At 39.3% G+C, this 21,202-nt stretch overlaps 1 protein-coding gene across 1 annotated transcript in view; it reads left to right on the forward strand.

Annotated features, from left to right (window-relative positions):
* The window catches only part of KDM4B (lysine (K)-specific demethylase 4B), a 78,565-nt gene that overhangs the window by 16,565 nt on the left and 40,798 nt on the right, over positions 1-21,202 (forward strand). The window contains exons 5-7 of the mRNA XM_009583327.1: positions 6,009-6,058; positions 9,214-9,317; positions 13,662-13,799. Of these exons, the coding sequence (XP_009581622.1) occupies positions 6,009-6,058; positions 9,214-9,317; positions 13,662-13,799 (292 nt within the window). The remainder of the gene's footprint in view (positions 1-6,008; positions 6,059-9,213; positions 9,318-13,661; positions 13,800-21,202) is intronic.

A 21,202-nucleotide genomic window follows, 5' to 3' on the forward strand; every position in this document is an offset into this window, starting at 1 on the left:
TCTGGTTGAAATGCCTTTTTTTTCATAGAGGCTGCAAAACAGCTTAAAAATAGTGTGGAAAAAACAACTTTTGTTGCTCTTAGCTTTACTTTGGCACTGCTAGGAGATGTAGTATTATAAATACTTTACCTTGTAGAAAAATTAGGCCTTCGAAGCAGGATATGAACTTTGCAAATGAGGGACTACCCTGAATGTAGTGCTTGTTCCTGATGGCTTCTATTGGGTGATAAATATTCTTGATAGACTAAGGGGTTTTCTTTGGAGGCATTGCTGCTGTCATGGGGGCTAAAGATGTTGAAGGTCAGGGTTCAGATTATGCGTTTATGGACACACTTTCTCTTACAGAGATTGAAATAATAGCTTTTTATTCTGCCTGTCATGACGGAGAGTAGGTTGGCATTTGAATCTTCAAAGGGTCAGTATTCTTGGCACAACTAAATCTGCTTTGAAGACAGATAACTAACCCCCAAGTTGACACATGGTCTCAGGCATTTTGAATGTGCTGTTCTCTTTTTGTTTCTGTTCCCTATTTCAGTAATTATGGCATGTTAAACTCTGTGGGGCCTGTTTGGCCAGACCTTGTGCAGACACTGTGAAATTAACTTTCTTACCTTCTCACATGAATTGAAGTGACATTTCAAAAGCCGTGTGGTTGAACCTCCTCCTGCCCATGGTGCCCAGTCTCTAGTAGAGAGTGGGTGCGTGAGATTAAGTAATCTAATCACTGCTCTGTGTTGGTGCAAGGAGAGGCTGACATGTAATGAGGTGAGGAGGCAAGGTGTTGTAACTATCAAAACCTCTTGTGTGTGTGTGACAACTGTAGCAAGAAAAGGTCTTGGAAGCTTTGGGGACAGGATGGTCTGGTCCTCTGCCAAAGCCAGTGATAGCTTCAGGTGAGAACAGCTCTTCTTCAATGGAGAGAAACCAGCGGAGGATTGCCTTTGTTATGGATAAAGTTTTTAATAGCTTTCAGTGGCCAAGAAGACAAAATTGAATTGCACCCCTTTGAAGAAGCAGCGGTGAGGACGGAATCTGAACTAGACTGGAAAGTCCATGAAGAGCAGCTGATGGAAACTGTTGCAGCCATAGTGAATTCCCCGTTATGTCATCTCTTAATGGCTTCTAAAATGGTCCTTGTATCCCAGGATGGTCTGTCTGCTCTTTTTTACTGACACACTCATTTAATTCTTAACTCACAAGACATTTGTTTATTCTCATTGTTCCTGATAATAATTCTAAGCCATTAGAGGGGAAAATTGTATTCAAAAATGCTGTTTCACACTTTATTTGTTTGATGATTTAGAGCGATAGAAAATAGCACATTTACTGGCTTTTATAGTCTGATAATTATCCGCATCCATCAAGCCATTCCAGGGGAATAAACAAAACACCAAGAAAATTACACTATTAGTGACATCCTTTATGGCAAATAGGAAGGATCTTTCTTTTATGTTAAGGTTAAAAAGGGGACTGTCCAGTTAAACTTATGGTAACAACAGCAAACTCCCACTGTAGGGCAATGATTATCTAACACATTTTTAGCTTTGGGGCAAATACCTTCTGGACCCGTGACCCTGATGGCTGGTAATTACAGTCAGAATCAGTTTTGAAGGATACTCGAGAACTCAGAAAATTATATGGAAGTAGAAATCAGAAATGCTGGAATTAGGTTTCCTGAAACAAGTTTGGAAGCTGAAAGTCTTTCAGGTAGAACAGTAAATTCCATATTTGTAGAAGTGATACTTAATCCATTTCAGGGACCTGCTTTTGTTTTGGTAGAAAGAGTAGAAGAAGGTAATGTAAAAGCATCAGTATATTACTTTCAGATTGTTGACTTCGGGGTAAGATGACATTTGAGTCATATAGCTATAACTTTTTTTATCTTGAGATTTTTTTTCCCGTTCTGTAAATCTTGTGTTCCCTGGCAAAGCAGCAAGATGTTATTCAAGCTGTAATCCGACAAATTGCTGAGTGTCAGGTTTTCAGGTTAAGCTTGGCCCTTTGTCTTGGTCAACCACTGCAAGGCTGACCCTTGGAAGTACGTACGTAAGGCATTAGTCTCTTGATTTGTTTCCAAGCTCAGTTTCTTGTAAGTTTGCTGTATCTTAAAACAGTTGCTGGTGTAGCACTATTTATGTAACTTTGCTTTTATTGGGGAACCAGGTTGAACAAGAAGGGACAGATTCTGCACTTGAAGCAGCGGCTCAAGGTCAGCTTTTTTGGCACTGTTGTGTTTTCTGTTGGCTGTTGCAGATGTTTTCTCTGAAGCAGAAGTAGTGTATAAAAAGATGGTTCTTAAGCAGGGCTGTTAAAATATTTATGCTGCCACCACCACTTCTCTTTAGTTTAGGTTGTTTGGGGCAATGGAAGATCCTTGCTCCATCTTTGCTGAGGTTAAAAGGAAGTGTCTGCTCAAGGCTGGATCAAGGCTAGTCCTGCTCTACTCCAGTTCAGATTTCCCAACGCAGAGGGATGTCTGTCAACGGGGGTGAAGCATCGGGCAGTTCTCAGTTTGATAGTCTCGACACAGCCCAACTCAAGATCTTTCATGGATACTGTAGTCTATTTTGGCCAATTGATATAAAAGTGGTATTTTGCTTGCTCTGAGGTTTTTTTCTTCTCTTTCCTTGTCTTTGTGGAATGCATTTGTGCTATGATCTGAGTGGGACAGAGAAGGGAAGCAGCTTTACATGTGTTTTGATTTTTTTTCTTTTTCTCTTTTTAAGATTTTGGTAGGGTGGTTTTTTGTTTTGGTATTTTTCTGGAGGAAACCTACTACATTTAGTATTTGGGCTGGGGTACTAAAGGAGAAAGAACCGTGCTATTTGATGAAAAAAGGTATTCAAAGTGATGCACATAGAAAAGGAAATTATTGGGTATGCTTTACCATGCATAATCTTGTCAATTGTCTCTGGAATGAAAGATATTTTGCTGTTGATCTGAGCCCCAGCCTGTGGGTGCAAGAGGGATGGTAACAAATCGTACTGAATGACAGTATTTTGTCAGTTCCCTCTGTGAAGGATTTTTGTCCCCAACAAGTGTCTGGCCGTTTTTCATAGTGAAAGCAGGAGGATGGTACCGTAAGGTCGTACACAAAAGCCAGCCCTTCGTGGATGTTTATATGCTCAATAACAGTACTCCTTTGATTGCAGCAATTTCTAATCTTTCCATGTCACCTCCATTGTTATTCTACCTTGTAATCAATCATTTTATGTCTAGCTTGAGCTAGCTAGCTCAATCTGTGCAATACTTGCAGAAGCCTTCTGTTTCTCTTACTGGTTTTAAATAGCAGCCCAAATTCTTTCTTTGTTGCCTATCTTTATGTAAATCAGTCAGATTAGGGAGTGCAACTTAAAGCAGAATTTGACCTACTTTTAATTCTCTTCTGCATTTAGTTTTGTGAATTCCTAAGAATAAATGTATAAGGATGTATGGGCTCTGCTTCCTAAAAGGCTGGTCCAAACAACAAAGTTAATTTCTAAAATTGGAGTCAGCTATTACCAAGAGGCTGTTCTGTGGTAGGGTGTTCTGATTTGTATATTATTACATATAGTTCTTTTTTATAAGCTGGAAATTCCTCTTGTCTTGCTGGTTTCTATCCAAGCAAGTCCTTTTTCTTTGTCTCTCCATGGACCGTTCTCTAAAGCTCAGCTTGGCTTTTTGCAGTCTGTAGTTTCAGATAACACAATAACCATGTTCCAATGTATTAAATTTTTAACATCCTCAAGATTCAATTAATCTTATCTTTACAACTCCCAATTACAGGCACTAATTAAGTGAAGGTTGCATTGTAGACTGGGGATATTACATTAATCATCGGCAGCCTTGTAGCCATAAATTAGTTCTTTCCCAATCCTTCAGCATTTTTCCCAGAAGGAATGGAATGTCTCATTTCCCTGTTTTAAGGGACATTAATCCCACAAAGGAGCTTTGGATCGGGATTAGTTTTATCACATTTATGTAAGTGATGAATGGTCTTTGTAAAATGAAAGCTACTAGCTTTGTCCCAGACAAATGAATTGTTTGATAATTATGCAATTTAAGGCACTGTCAAACTTTGGTCAGAGGATGTTGGGAGCCCATTGCTATATTTATTATTTTACAAGATTTTACAAGATTAGCTACATAGTGTTTTCCCTTAGATTTTTTTTTTTTTTTTTAGGCCATCAGTTTAAATCGGCTTAATGTCTAAATCTTGAAGCATCCTATGTATGATTTCTGTCTTTTGTTATCCTTTCTAACCTGCCAGGCCACAATAGGTACATTTTGGTTTTGTACAAAAGCAATATGGGATATGACTTCTATCTATTTTTCCTTACGTTGTCGATAAACTTTAGACTTGAAAATTGAGAAGCTGAGCAAGGGGACTGGCTGAAAGTCCTCTAAAATCAGGTGTCTTTTGAGAGATCCTATCATAAGCAGAGCAATACTGTTTACCGGTTGTTGAGATCGTGCGGTTGCCCGCTACAATATCCTGTTTTCAGCTTGTTATAATGAGACTTGATGGTTTTGACATCTTTATTGGAAGTAACAAAAATAATGCATTTTTTATTATTCACATTGAACAAAAGTTATAGCTGGCAATAAATGTCATTCTCACAAATGTAAATTTTTAAAATTCTCTGTTACAAAAAATGGCATGAGAGCCACATTTAATTTGATGCAGTGTGTAAACAATAATTTACAAAATTCCATTGACACTATTATGTGTGTCATCATCTTAAACATGTTTAAGTGTATCATGGTATTTATTTACCTCGTTACAACCTGAACACATAAAATCTTCGTTGGCTGATTTTTGCTTCTGTGAACACTAAGGTAGTATAACTTCAAAGCAGTAAGGTAACGAAAAACTTTTGGGGAAGAAAACCAACCATTTGACACTCTTCTGATTTTTTTTTTTTTTTTTTCATAAACATCACACACAGCACTGTTTCTGCAACTATTAGAAGCTTTTTTGCAATTTTTTAAAGTTGTTTCTAATGTCTTCGTTGCATTAAACCACATTGAAGTGTCCAAATTGCCTGTAAGAAAACAGAAATTTCTTGTTCTTAACTTTCTGAAGCGGACTGAGCACGTATGCAGCAGTCATCAGCGGCTGCACACACAAATGAGCTCAGCGGAAGTGGTAGAAATGAACGGTCTTCGTTTTTCTATAACCTAGCGTATAATCTCTTCACGTGGGAAAACTGTTTCAGAAGTAGGACTCCGTTGCTGTTTTGCAGTGATCAGAGGAGAATATCGCAATTAGGCTTGTGTGTGACTTCAGGCAGTTGATTGTTTTTCCAGAATTATGTTCAATACTTGCAGTTGTGGAAAAAAACCCCAAAAATATTGCAATCAAATTATGTACCTAATTCTGTTATTTCACATTAGGCTATACAATCCATAGATATAACCAATACAAGCATAAATATAAGGATTGACTACTTCAGCTACTATGAAGAATATTTACTTCTTCGAATAAAACAAAAAAGATTTGCACAGACTTTTCTTTGGAAAAATTTATCTTTGTTCGCTGTAGATATGCCAATGTACACAGACCCTCCTTCACACCTTCTCAGCCCATCCAAAATTTCTTGCGTGTTAATCTTTAGCACAGCCTTCTGGTTTTATTTTGCAGATATCTTTCCAGCGGAAAACATACTGCTGTTCCCTATACTGATTTTTTTCCAGTGCTGTATCATCACTTTGCCTTCTTCGTTCTCCTTCTACCTTGTGAAGCCCTGTGATGCTGATTAAAAAAAATTGCAGGAAAATAACACACATCATATAACATGTTTAAGGACTTTTATTACAATCCTGGCTTTGTCCCATGTTTTGTAATTATGTGTTACTGATACCTTCCAGACTTCTAAAATTTTGGTTATATTTCCAGATGTTAATTGTGAGTGTGCTGTGCTAAAAGTTATTACCACACTTGTTCCTACCCTTCTTTTTCTTTCACTGTTTTCAGGTTATAGTGTGATTTTAATTTTTTTTTTTCTTTTGTGTTAACTTTCTCTTAGGTATGCCATACCTCCAGAACATGGCAAGAGATTGGAACGCCTAGCGAAAGGTAAGCTTGGCTTCCTCCTGTGTTTGGAAAAACACATGGGTGTGTTTTCAGTGAAAACTGAAGCATCCCAGGGGAGAATCCTACCCTTGATTTTTAAATGAATTGGTAAAGAATTTACATTGAATTGGCTGTTGTAATTTACTCTTGCAAGAGCTGCTTGATGAACCTGCTGCATTGGTATAACAGCTTCAGAGTCAGAAAACTTGTCAGTGAATTTTCCTGCTAGCGCAACTGTTTTCTCAAAACCTCTATCTTCTGACACATCGTGACCCTAACTAAAATTGATAGGAAAAAAACCTTGAATTTTGAGGCATTGAGACCAAACGCTTCTGTGTCTGGGAAGTGGGTTTAATAAGAGACCCGTCATTCATCTCCATGTATAACATGAGGTTTGTCACAGTGAGGTGAGAACTGTTGCTCCAGCTGTGTGGAGTGCAGCCTGGGGGGTCTTCCTGATACCCCCATACACACGTTCTGCAGGGAAAAAGGGTGGTAGGAACTATTCTTTCTTCCTACACTATAAATGTTACATATAAAGTATTAGCATTGATTACTTTCAGTCTTAAGTAGGAAAGTGCTTGCAAATTCAGCAACCGCGTTCACGGAGAAGAGCTAGTGGAGTTCTCACTTCGCTCTATAATGATACACACTGTATTTGGTTGCTTTCCTTTTATTCCAGCCTCATCCTCCTTTATCTTTTCAGTACAATAAAGGCCATCTTAGGGAAAAAAGAAAAAGAAAAAAACAAAAAAGGAAAAAAAAAAGAGCAGGGCTAGCTCGAGCTGTGATAAGCTTCCACCTCTCACCAGGCTGTCTGTAAATTGTTGGCCTTACAAAGCGCCAGCCTCAGCTGCTGAAAACCTTGTGCATGAGTTCTTGCCTGCCCACCTGCCAAGGTCGTCTGGTAGGCGGCTGCGCGTCCCCAGCACGAGCAGCAAGCGCAGACTTCAGCGTCCTGTCCTTGGCATTTCTGCTGATTTCCAGTTGGTAACACTGGAAGCTTCAGGGAAGATGTCTGACTGCAGAAATACATATTTTTTAAATTTGTTGATGTTGTGTTTGGTTTTTGTTGCTATTTTCGTTCACTTGCAAATGTTCTAAGTGCTGCCCAGCTAAAAAAAGCTCCTGTCCCTGAATAATTAACTCAAAATCTACATGTTTCATCTTCAGTGAGGCATACGTTAATGATTTAAATCTGTTGTTGAAGTTAGTGCAGCAGAAGCAGGCAGGAAAATCTGAAAGACTGTATTCTGAGGCAAAATAAAAAAGTGTTCTGATACTGTTTTTCTGGAAAGTAGACAAATCCATAGTAATGGCATTTCTTGCCGATAGTCTGACATTCTATTGACTGTTTCGTACTTGAATAAAAAAGGGGAGGGTGTTGAAGGGAGCAACTGGTTGTGTAGGATAAATGTAGAATAAATGGGTATAAATGTCCTACGGCATGGTAGTATTGTTTTCCTGTGCACTGAGAGCCATGATCCCTAAATACAAGTAACATTGAAAGTTGCTGCTCAGAAATGTTGCATTTCAAAGCTACAGTTCAGTTTCGTCATTTGCCAGGTTTTATAAAAGTTACTTTTCTATCTATTAAAAAGTCAGTAAATCCAGGTGGCCTGTGTCCTGTAGGATCTGAAATACCACACCGAAGTCTGACATAAGTAATACTAAGTCTCTTGCCGTTTGTAACTTATTTTTACTGATCATCAATTTTTGAGACACATCGATGGTTGGCAATATATAAACTAGAACCAAATTAGCAATGATCTCATTTTTATTTCAGTTTTCTGTTGCTTAGTATCTTTCGGAAGTTGGGATGGGTAATGTTTTGAAACTACAATGAAGCAGTATTGCTGCTTGGGCATTCTCCCTGTCCTATGCATCAGTAGTCTATACTATGAAAAACTTTACTATGGAGAAGTGAGTGTGCAATTAATATGGAAAATGAATAGCTGAGCTGTAAATGGGCTCACTGGGAGAGCTATGGAGCCCAGGGAGAGAATGTTAATGTGTTGCCATGTTATTGGTGCTAATCACTTAAAATGTGCTTCTTTATTAGTAGCTTTAATGAGAGCCACTTAAACTGTGCATTAAAAAGAGGAACTGCAGAGAGGGACGACAGACTGGGTAGCAGACAGTCATAATTTTAATTGAAATGCTTTTAGTACAAAAATATAAGAAAACCTGGAATCCAGTAATCCTTTTCACTTTCTGAAACCCCTTCCATTATGTCTCATCAATTAGTTTTGTTTCCAGAGCTCGAGTATTTTCCTAAATGGTGATGTTTTTTAATCCATATAAACACATAATTTGTTATTGAATCACCCACTTGGAGTGGAACACATGGTCTTGAAGAAAATGGTGTTACATTGGTTGAGCTGACATTCCTGGGAGCAAAGTGCTGATATAAAGGGGTTGGTTCAGTTTTTACCACAATTTTAGTATTTTTAATTATTTGTGATATGTTTTACTAGCTCAGCGTGGATCTTGTAGCTATGGTAGAACTAAACACTTCACAGTGCTGAGATGCTGTCCGAGTCAGATCATACTGCCTCTGCCAGACTTGTTAGTGACCACTGTGGCCAGTGGATGTGTGTCCCTCTTTCCACTGCCTTGTGATGGATATGTTTTGTTTCCTTTCTTTCTTTTGACTGAATATTAACATCTATATGCTTATTTTTTCCTTCAGAGGGTGGTATGTAGGGCAGATTGGTCTTGAATCTTACGAGTTGTATTACTTTCCCAGGAATAATATAGCTGCCCATCAGAGAAGGTATAAAAAGGACATAGCAGTGTTTGGAGTAGATGGTGCATGCTTGTAACTTTTTTCTTGTCCATATTCAGCAAAAGGATGGCTCAGGGTTTAGGGTACTAGCCAAAACTTGAGACAGACAGGTTTTGTTTCTTGGCCACGTTGCTTATTCCCAGACATAGAAGACTTAGATGCTCAACGTGCAAGTTTTTGTCACAAAAGTTATCTGGTATTTTAAACAATGAGGGATGTACTAATTACTGATGTCTTCAGTTGTATGCCTATTGTTTTGTCCTATATAAAGTGTTAAGGCAGGTTTTCATTTTGTCAGCTTGTCTCTGCTTAAATAATGATTGGATATAATATTCCTGTAGTGATACTCCTCTTTTCAATGTCTCTACAGGATTTTTTCCAGGAAGCTCTCAGGGATGTGATGCTTTCCTCCGTCACAAGATGACCCTCATTTCGCCCTCAATCTTGAAGAAGTATGGCATTCCTTTTGACCGGGTATGTACAAAGGATGCATTGAAGACACTGGCAAGTTGTTGAGGTGCACAAAGCACAGCACCCCTCTTTTAAGGAAACAATTCATTGCGAGCCGCTGGGGAGCAATTTGCTTAGTTTCTAAATGCATTATTATGCTAAATGTATCCTATCGGTTTAAACCAGGTGGCTGCCTGTAAATGGGGATTTCTGGTTTGGCTAAGACACTTCCTGTGAAGTGCTGCTCTTCAAAAAAGCTTTCATTAGAACTAACTTTGTCAATTAGGGAGCCTTTCCAGGTAGAGAGGGGCAAACTGTAATACAGATGCTTATCAATAGGCAGCATAACTCATTGGTAATTCTTGAACACAGACTTTTTTCCTCCTGGATCCGGTATGAACCAAAAACTGGAGTTAGACGTGCTGGTTCTCTGTTGTGTAAGCATTCTTTCTACGCTAAGCCAGTAAGGATCCATGAATCTCTTAAGTCCTCTTATTTGAAATGAGGGGTCATGTTTATTTGGTATGATTGTTTTAATGTGCTTATTCTTAAAGTCTTCTGGCAAGAAGTAAATCTCCTCAGCCAAGCATACTTACCATGGATTTAGTATCTGTGCAGAATTGGTGAAACAGCTACTGCTACTGTGTGTTACTGCCACACAGAGCCTGTCCTGCCAGGATGTCCTGCCTTTGGATGTGAGAAAAGGAATTGAGTTAGAGGTACCGGGACTCTTAACTCCAGTGGGAAGTGTCAAAGAATGCCTGATTCAAATCGATTTCATCTTTCCCCATCCCCTTTGCATCATCATCTGTAGACATTATGGCCATCTTTTTCTAAGTAAGAACTCTTGAGTTCCGATCTTTTTTTTTTTTTTTTTTTAAAGCATGGTTTTGTTAGGGTTAGTCCACCTGAAACAAAGTGTAGCACCTATTTGATGAGCCTGGTGATTCTTTGAGATGGAAGTAAAAGATCTTGACTCTTCTACAGCATAAAAACTATTAATTCATTCAATTTACTGCTCCAGAGACTGTTTCATTTTTTTGCTAGTGGAAGGCTATGATGAATGAAATTTGATCATCTGGCTTGTCAGATGAGCTTGCTGTCAGTGCAGGGGAGACTTGCACGAAGCAGTGTGGTGCTTCTGGTTCAATATCAGTGGCTAGACTTGGCCTAGTTTGCACATGATGGTTGATAGTAAATTGTTCACAGAGAGCAACAAACCGTTTTTCTTGTAATTCTATCTGCGGAACCTAATTCCCAAGTGTGAAAACACAGTTACCTGCTACACGTAATTGAAAATAATGATGAAAATACCTAATTGTGGGATCTGAATTTTTTGGTAATGATTTTCACTTTACCGGTTTCGGACAAGTGGGTGTGTGGATTGGAATATGGGAGGCGTCTCAGTTTAATGCATAAATGCCCCTCTGAGAAATGACTTTCGATAAAGGATAAAATGTTCTGCATCCTGACCATATTCAGAAAAGAGTACAAAACCTGTAGCCTCTACAAGCTCCTGAAAAACCTGTCTGACCTTATCTTTATTTATTGGCCTAAACTGTAAATTTTAAAGATTTCTTCTTACGCTTCTTTCTGCTTCAGTATCAGTTGAACGCTGTGTCTTGCTACTTCTTGCGATGTTTTCCTTATGAAGTTGTTTTAACCAGAAGCCGTAAGTAGTGCAATAATTGGGTGAACAGAGGCTAAAAAGTGTGCACTGCTTATCTAAAGAAGAAGCTGAAAATAATAATTTTGCAAGTTCCTGTTTGTGCGCACTAGCTGTTCTAAGTGAAGTTTGCCATGCGATCCTCCGGTGATATCCAGTCCTCCTGCAGGATGGAGAATAAGAAAAATGAACTAATTTCTGCCATTTCATTCAAGCAGCATGTTTGGGCTCTTGGGTCTGTCAGAGGTCAGAAAGTGAAGGAAATTCTTGCAGGACTTCAAATGTTTGAATGTTGTAGGTGGGCATATTTTTCTCCAGAATAATACATTGTTGTGCTTTTCCATCTGAGGAAAGTGGCGTTGACTAGTAATTATATGCTGAGTGATTTCTGATCAATAACCAAGCAAGAGTTTGTAAAAAGGCAGTCCTTCCAAGCTTATCCCAAGTCAGCTTTACTGAGCTGTATGGTGATAGGGATGGGATACAGAGTGGTTTGAATATGGGAGTTTCTAATTTATTGCTTGGTAAAAAGTCTTTACCTGCTTAGCTAGGCTTCCCACTATGAATCTTTTGATTTGTGACATGAAAATTTTTTGCAGATTGATGCCTGGTGTCTCCTTCATACTGAGTATATGTAGAAATCTTAATGCTAAGGGTCTGATTTTGTTTCCCTATTTTTTACAAAAAAATAGGAGAGACCAGTGTACACATAGAGGACAATATTACTGTCAAAAACCAAACTTTCTTTTTTAAAGGAAGAGGGATTATTAACATGTGACTTAAATACAATTCCTAATCCTGATTAGAATGTGGGGGGAAGTGTGTTTTTTATGATAGCTTCTCTCTTCTCTATGGCACTCGCTGGAAGGATGTTTTTAAATGTAAAAAGGAGGAGGAGATCTCTTCAGTCTGAGCAGCCTATATCTGAATACCTCCTATCCTGAAATAGTAGCTTTTGAAGGAGAATCACTATTATTCAGAAACAGTGAACATGTGCCATTTTTCTTTAGAAACAGAGATAGGATCCCTTCATGTAAATTCTTGGCAGATTTCAATGAAGTGAATAGGCACGCATTTATAAATCTCTATAATGGTATTTACTTCTGGAAAAAGAAGAAACAGATCAATACTAGAGGTTTTTAATAATTAAAAATGTGTATTTCTGTAATCTCCTATTGATTTCTCCATTTATTCTTCAAGAGCTTGCAGAAGTTGGTAAATTTAGGGCTTTCTCTATGAATGGCAGTTTGTGCTGGCTTTCCTTCAATAGTTATTACTTTTCTGCATGGCCTATCCATCATCTTGAGTGCTTTCTAATTTATTGTAGGGATAATGTTGACAGCAGTGACATGGAGGACATACACTGTGGGCTTGAAATGAAGACACCAGGATGTAGATTTCCTGACAGAAACATAATCTTTTCATCTTCTGAAGTTAGCAATCTACCACTCTGCTTTGATTTATGGAAGGGGCTGGATGGGAGGGTGCTCTGTGAAGCTGGGTACAGACGGGACTTCAGCACCCCTCATCCAGAAATACTGCAGAAGCTTCTTGTATTATCATATCAGCTTTTATTATCTTTTTTTTTTTTTAATTATTCTGCTGATGTCAATAACATTAGCAAGTTTAGGTGTTAGTCCAGCCAAGCGAGTAAATGTTTTAACTTCTGTTTGTTTAGGTTTTCTATTTGGACCCATCCTTGTGTTTATAAGTGTAAGTTCTTTGAAATCTCTGTAGGCTCTGAACTGCTGTGTTGTGAGTTACTGCTGGTGGGAAGGAATCCAAATGGAGTTGCTTGGCATGTGACGGCCATGAAAGGTCTGTCGGCACCTCTGGGTTGGAAAGACAGGGAAGGTCAAATTTTGCCTCTTTCCTAAGCCACAGAAGGGAGGTGCTGTCGCATGCTTGCTAAGCTAGAGAGCTGGACTGGAAGGATGGTTCCAAGTGCTCTATATCACTGCCAGTTGCTCTTATGATCTGTGCCATACTCTAAGAATTAAATTCCTTTTTTCCCCCCGATGTCTTCTCTGCATAAGATTTAAAAAGAGGATTTTCTAGAACCATCACAAATTGATTGGCCTCTGATTACAGCTGTGATCTGCAGAGTTTTCACACCTTATATTAATAATGTCCGTAATGCTTATTGTTGTTTTAATTTTACTTAAGTAGACAAATGGTGGGCTGTAATTTTTACGTTGTTTGACTTATGGGTGAACAAATGGGAGTAATGGGAGCGAGGAAATAAATACAGTGAAAGGTAGCATGTACTTCAGTAGGACCCTGCGATGTAGAGTGCATGTTAGGAGGGAAATCCAGTTTTCTTGGCTCCGCTAACGTGGTGGGGGGAGTGTGGATTTGGACTTACTGTGAGCTAAAGTGGTCACAATCTAAAGATTTACTGATCTTTTGGAATGCTGCACCCTGAGACTTTTTTTGTAACTGGAGCCTGTGAGTCTAAATAGTTCAGATCTTGTGACCCCTGCCATCTATTGTACTGTCTTTTTTCCGTAATAGAAATACTTCAGTATTTCTGCAGTTAACAAGAAATTATTCTAGGTTTAGCCAAGAGCTGGCAATGACTGTTCTGCCTACCCTCCAGTTGAGAGAGGTTTAACCAGTGGATTTTTTCGTAGGTCTCTCTTCTCAAGCTGCTGTGTCAACTGATCTGTGGGGTATCTCCTCCTTCTATTTTTGTTTTTCAGATCACCCAGGAAGCTGGAGAGTTTATGATTACATTTCCTTACGGTTACCATGCTGGCTTCAATCATGGCTTCAACTGTGCTGAGTCTACCAACTTTGCCACTTTGCGATGGATTGACTATGGAAAAATGGCAACCCAAGTAGGTGTCTATTTGGATGAAGGGTTACTTAAAACCACTAGCTTATGAAATACGAAGGAATGAGAGTGGGAGACTTAACCTTAAGAACAAAAGGGAAAGTGCCATTGTTTTGACAATGTTCTCTTTCATTGTGCCGTGTTGCTGTTTCATGCCTGTTGATAATTTGTGTCATTTTGAAGGCATAGTAATGACTTTCTCACATGCTGGATGTTACATACACTTGTGAAGAGGTTGTTTTGAGACTAGTAAGTTAGGATTAGTTTTCTGATGCATCTAAACTGCATTTCACAGTGAACACGGTGACTGATGTAACTGAATACAATTCATTAGATACACATTGAAGGGGAAGGAATAAGCTGGAAATACTTTTAAGCTTTAATAAGACTGTGGTAATAACCTTCTGAAAATAGCTGAATTTCTCTATGCACTGTACAAAAGCTCTCAGTTAAGACTGAAGAGGAGAGTCGTGTTGGAATGGCTTTGTGTGGCTGTTCCTCATTAGGGCAAATTTCTGGTGTGTTTTGTTACTTTTGACAGCTCCAAAGTCAGCGATGGTTTTCATGGCAGCATGCATGCTGCATTCTCTTGTTTTGAAGTGTGAAGTATAACTGATCAGCTTAACTGATTCAATAGGATCTGTGAATTTTTAAATTAGGGTTCAGTTCCACGCAAGTCTTTGGGAAAGGAGAAATGATTACAGTGGGGTGGCAGTTTAAAATTGCCTCAGATGTTCCTTTCCAGAAAGGCAGACTTAGTTTTCATTCTAGAATAGCATTTATAATATCTCCTTCACTTATTTTTCTTCTATCAACTCAGCTTGACTCTGTAACTTTTGTAATGCATCCTAATGCTTTGTTCTGGGCAAAACCTGTTCAAACAGGTTCAACACTGTTCAAAATGGACTGCAAGTACATCTGTGTCTCAGTCTGGAGTAGTGATGTCCATTTTTCATTTACCAAAGGTTTATATTCTGAGAGTAGCAAAAGGTAGATGATTATTGAATGGCGTCATTCTCTTCTCAGCTTTGGGATCCTGGGGTCCTTGACAGCGCCCTTTTTAACCCTTCACCTTCTTGCTGTAATGCCTTCAGCTATTTTTGAGCCAAGCTGAAACTTTCTGCACGGAATTATATTCGGTAGCAATCAATGTTGAGTGTTAATCAGTGGCTGCTTTGAGACTAATATGAGTCACTTTTTTGCTTCTGGAGGCTAGTGCTGTTTCTGGCACTGCAGGTTTCAAGGGATCTTGTAGAATCACAAAAAAACCCCATACTGTTTCTTCCTATTTTTCCTTTTTAATAAGTTAACATTGTTAACCCAACTAGAAAAGGAAGATGATTGTCACCCTACAGGAGCTTTTTTCCTGCTTTTTCCCCTCTTTAGTATTCTATATCCTCCCCAGCAACTGCAGGCAGGCGGTCTCTGGCTATCCAATGGCACCATACTCGACGTCTGAGAAGTTCATCCCACAGAAAGCAAGATTAGCCCTTTAGGTTCCTGAAAGGTGAAATGTCTGTCTTGTTTGGTTTTTTTCAGTAATAGCCATCCCATAGTTTCAAGGAGTCTGCCATTAGGCAACAAGTTTGGGATCTGAGTGCTCTCCTTTTCTAAAATAAACAAATAGATTTTATTATTTCATTTCTGAAACTACAGTGGTGTGAAAGCATCTTCTGCTAGGCATGCTAGTGGCAGTGCCGTGAAATATAAAATACACGAACTCACTGTGGGTTAACACCTCTAAATTGCTAGTAATGGCAACTGAAATGATTCTCATAACAGATAAATCCTCATGCTGAGAAGTTATGTATTTGTCCTCTCTGTCCCCCACCAGTGTTCACGTAGCGAACCCTACGTTGGTGTTTGTAATCTCTTATATCCCATCAAGGCTGTAGACCAGACCCTGTGGCAGTCATTGAGGCTCCAGGGCCGGGTGGAGGCTGGAGTGGGAGTCGTACTTTCGAATTTGTTCTGGATGGGGAGGGATGGTAAGAAAATCTAAAACCATAAGAGGTCTCAAATCAGTGTTAAGTGTCTCAAACTCAAAAATAGCCAAGCAAACTTGGTTTGAAAATTTTAAAAATTGTGTTTGTCTGCTGTGACCTTGTATACCAGGTTTATCTGTAGCAAATGGTCATGGTATTACACCCCAGAAAATGGGGTTTATCATGGAAATTCTGACAGACTCTTAACTACAGCAGTGCCAGCAGGCACCACTCTAATATTAAAAGCAATTTTGGGTTCAGCCATGTGTTCACAAACAAGTGACATTTGGGAAGTGCAGTTTTAGATTGAGCCTCCGTGCTTACATTGTTAAGCAGCGTAGCGTGAAATTACTGAACAAGCAGCATGGAGAGCTCTGAGCAAATCTAGGGAGAGAAAGTTGAAGTGTGGAAGGAGACGCCCAATTTATTTCCATTGCACTCAGTGACACTTGTCTGTTCAGAGATTTCCATTTAATATTGCCTAAACCACGCACTGCATACTTGTTAATTAACCCTTTGATACCTTACTATCAGGTTCCAGATGAGGTATGAATGCTGTTACACTGTAAGGGCAAAAGGTTCGTTTAAATCTCATTTTAAGTTAAACAGGGACTTAATGAAATATCAGCTGACTGTGTACACTCAAGCTGCCTGCACGTTTGTGGAGAGAGATATCCTGGAGTGTGTGATTTTTGGTTAACTACTGCAGGTTTACTAAATTTAAAAAACAGCTATATTGATTTCTGTGCTCTCAGGCACTATTAGATTATTCTTGCCCACATCCGAGCAGGTTTTCTTTTTTCTTGTCAAATACTCGTTTATAAAGTTCTTGGAAACTCTCGATTGGCGACACTCTGCAGGTACATACTCTTACTGCACTGAAACCAGTTGGCTGGAAGGTGATTCTTCTCATTTCCTCAGGTTAGCAATAGGGCTATCTTGTCCTACCAGTACTCACGAGATTGGTGACAAGGCAAGGTTCAAAATTAGCCGGTGTAATGTTCTCCTGGATGTTCATCCTGGGGATGAAATTTGGATTCTGCTCTACTGAGAGCAATATATGTCAAAGGCATAGCGTAAGAGAGCTCACATAGAAAGGTAATGGCTCACCTTGGAGAAACGTAGACAGAGCCGTGCTAATTGCCTGCCAGATGGATGAAATGTTCTGCTAACCACAGCAGAACCTGCCTAGGCTGTAAAAAATACATAATAACCAGACTGAAGTTTAAAGATCAGCTTCTTAGACACTGGTTCTGCTAATTGTAGAACAAAGCATCAGCATTAGCCAAAAAAAAAAAAAAGCAATGGCTGCACAGTTGTGTAGGAAACTAATAATGGGTAAATATGCTTGTATCTTTGTAAACTGGTAACCAGGATGAACAGATGCTTAAAAAATCAAGTGGAAATTGATTTGGTGAGTACCCAAGTGATTCAACGAGCTGTCCTGTTCGGTTCAAAGCTTTTTGAGAACCTAGTGAGAGGTTTTGGAGTCTCTTTCAGAACTGCTTAGGAGAAGTTGATGTGAGGGAACTAGAAGGGTGTACGTGTAACAGTAACTAGGGCGTGATGCTGGGTTTTGTGTCTTTAGATTGAAGTTGTAACCATTGCTGACAAGTAGCTTCTTACGATAAGAACATATTGACCAAAACATCTTTATTAACTAAACATAGGGCCAATACACAGAGATAAATTTGTGTCTTCATCTGTACCAGACGTCTCCGGTATCTGTTTAGCATGTTCCAGGCTCAGGTGGGCAATTTGAGAGCTGATGGCTTTTGGCCATTGGTAGCATGGGTTACCACAAACGTTCAGCAGAATTCTCTGCTTTCTCTCTTTAGGTTTTCCCTGGTCTTGTTTCAGGTTTTTAGTTACAGCAGGCGCTTGCCTCTTAAGTCTGATTTGCTGATCCTTCTAGTGGTTGCTTCTCTAGTCTTAATGCTGGGTGCTGGTATGTGAGAGACAAAATTCGTGTCATCTCTCATGATGTGTTCTGCAAATGTCAATCTCCTTAGATTCAGAGCAAGGGTATAACATTCTCCTTTACTTCATGTCTTTAATTATATGGTGGTGTACCGCTGGGAAATAGATGTCTTGCCTACAGCTGGACATTGTGCCCAGAAGTGTAAGAATTAACAGCTCTTTAACTGTTATCCCATTTATTGTCAATGTAAATGTTTCCATCTGTCCTCAAGGAACCTTGTGTTGCAGCTGACTTCTTTCCGGTCAAGGTGACTTTAAGGCCAGCCACAGCTTGTTTATTCCACCTAATCTGTGTGAAAAGCTGTGGTTGAACAGCACATCTGTCAGTTACTCGACTAGGGGTGGGAGAGAGACCTTCAGTTAATCTTGGGGCTCCCATAGATAATCCTGGTGTGCTGTCACTAGGTCTTTCCAAATATGTGATGGGAATTCATTTCAGCATTCTTTGCTATGCTGCATGGGGAGATCAAACTCTGGCAGGGAATGTTTTTTTAAGACACAGTCCTGTTTGACTAACATGAATATCAATCTGTCACAGTGTGCAAAGCAAAAAGAGATCCAGAAAAAATGAGTTTTAAAGGTTTTTTCATAGTGTTAGAGGTACTGGCACAATATTTCAGGAGTCAGCTGTAATCTGAATACTCTGCTTTAGACCTTAACATTACTGATTAAATAATACAGTTGAGTAGGTATGGTTTTATTTGTATATACTGTAGTTAATGTTTACCTGCATAGGCAGAGCCTAGAAATATTTTCCTTTGTACTCCATAGTTCGAGTTCTTCGGTCATTTGTCTTCCATTAACTCTTTGTCATGTTCTTTCTTCTGTTTGGTTGTTGAAGAAGGCCTGGTGCATGAAAGGCAGTGAATGATAGTTTCATTCCTTACCATCATTTTTTTTTTTTTTTCTTTTTGTTTTGCTACATGAGCCTGCAGTTCCTTTCTGCATTACTGTTTTGATTCGCTTTGTTTCTGAAAAATCTCAGATGCAGCCATCAATAGACGGAGGGTCTTATTAGCTGTGTATTTGACTAAACAACCCTTTTAAAGCGAAGTGGTTTAGTGTAGTGTCCTTCCTGAAGTTGAGGTGGCCTGTAAGTCTCCTGGTATTCAAAAAGGCACTTTTCAGAGTGTACAATTTTATAAGAAATTCAAGAGTACCTCACGGGTCAGCTTTTCTATTTCTTTTGCAAACTGGACTGGAAATAAGTGGATGGGAGGGGAACAATTTCTTGCGCTTTCCTTGATATTAATAGCAGACACTCCTGGATTGTAACGTCTGTGTTACTATCAGTTGACTTTTTCATACCTTCATTTTATCTCCTGTTTACTCCAGAGATAGTGCTGGAATTATCTATCTCAATATCAAATGGGTTCAAGTTGCCCTTCCTTCCCAAATCCTACATTTTCCGTTCTGAAATAGGTAGCCTTCATCTCATCCTGTGCAGTATTCCCATGCAGACCTCCGCTCCGATGCAGTTCAGTCCTGCTCTGCTGCTTAGTCCTTTCTCTGGGGAGAAGGGGAAGACAAGTAAGACTTTTCTGTTTGGATTTTACTGATACATAAAGGCATCTTGAAGAGAGGTGCCTTTTGGATCTCAGACTGTGGTCTTTTACATAGATTATTGCTTCTGAACCCTCTCCTGCCATGTTTGGGTTTTTTTTTTTGTATAATATTGGAATAACAGATCTCAAATTTACATTTGGAGTATTTGTGATTTAAAGTTGTCAAACATATAATTTTTGTTGTAAAATTGAAACTTTCTTCTTACTATTCAGGTGTTAGTAGGTTTTCTCTTAAAACATCTCCCTGTTTTCCAAGAAAATAAAAATCATGAGGTTTTTGCAGAGACTGTTTGGTAATACTGTAAAATTGGTCCCTGAAATAAGGGAAATCAGAATTGTATTTGTGCAGTACTTTGTATGTATGCCTTAACTGACTCTAGTTAGACCTTTTAAGCTTAGAATACTTTTAAAAAAAAGTCTAGTAAGGAAAATCATTTCCATAGTTTATTTTTGTAAGACAGATTCAAAAATTGCTTTTGTACAAAATCTTCCGCCTTTTTTGTCGGGTTTTTTTTGTGTTATTTGTAAACATCCCTAATACCTTACTTCCATAAAGCACTGATTCTGTGCAATAAAGAGGAATTTTTACGGTGTTTTTCATGCTAAGGTGGAAAGGAGACAGTTATTTTTCTGAAACTGTCTTGGAGCTTCGTTTTATCAGCTCTCTTCTGAGATTCCCTTCTGAAGATACTGATTGGGAGGTTGCTTGTCATCGTTTTTGTTGATGAAGGAAGAACACTTACACTTAATGTCAGCAGAAAAAATACACCCTGGAGGTTTCCAGGATTTCAGTCCTCGGGATGCCTGGCTGCTGCTGGACGCAATGATGGATGGGTGCTAAGTAGGTACCTGGCCTGCCCCTTCTGGATGTCCTGCCCTTGAGAAGGGGCATCTGAGAAACTAATTGTAAATCCAGAACGTAATTATAAACTCTTCAGGACTTGATTCACATAGGAAATGGGACATTTCTACCTCTGGGCAGTGATGGGAGCCATGATGACTTCAGGCAGCTTGCCTCCCTCTCTCTTCAGTGTTTGGTGTAACCCTCAGAGCACTGAACTGGGGAGGATCTGGGTTTTTTAAACAGATTAGGCCTATTTATGCTATTCAGCCTAATTGACTTTAGCTTAATTACTGCAAGGTGTAAAGCATGCTGGTTTTGACTTTTTGAATGCTTCTTAGTAATGACTTTGTCAGCTCAGGGTGACTCTCCAAGAGCCTGTGATGGAAACTGCCAGATCTCTGGGATGGAAAGCTGCCCTGAACCCGTGGAGTCCTAATGTTGCTGGCTTGACAGTGTCTCCCATTCTCTCTCTGCCTCGCTAACCCTGTGATTTATAGTGTGGAGGTTGTGGTGTGCTTTGTGGCTGTGGTAAATAACGATGTGAAGAATGTGCTCCCTGCAGCTTATTCGTTCAGCTTCTCTGTCACACAGGAGTCCATGATAGAGTCTACCAGCACCAATCATTCATGTGTCAGAGCAGAGGCTTAAGGGTCGTCTGGCTTTGGGGGTGCTAGTATGGCAAGGCCATAAAAAATCCCTTTTAAAAGCTGCCTTAGCATTGTGCTTTCCTGTGCAGCTGGTGTTGCTCCATTGGAATTGCTTCAGGGGTGACGCATGGGGGCATAGATTTGAAGAGAGAAGAGCAGTCTTACATTCCACCTAAGAATAAATAACTAAATAGTGCATTATGTTCACGAACTGCAGAAATGGTGACGTTAGAGCTCTGAAAGGCGGTATAAAAGTGTGAAGTAGCTGTGAATTGCCATTACACTTTCTCATCAGCTACCTTTCCTTTTTGATGTCCTCCACAGAACAGTGGACTGAAAGGCAACATTTTTTACCCTTCTGCCTCTTTGCTTTGTGCATGAAGAAC

This window comes from Fulmarus glacialis, unplaced genomic scaffold (assembly GCF_000690835.1).
Source record: "Fulmarus glacialis isolate BGI_N327 unplaced genomic scaffold, ASM69083v1 scaffold19718, whole genome shotgun sequence".
NCBI lineage: Eukaryota > Metazoa > Chordata > Aves > Procellariiformes > Procellariidae > Fulmarus > Fulmarus glacialis.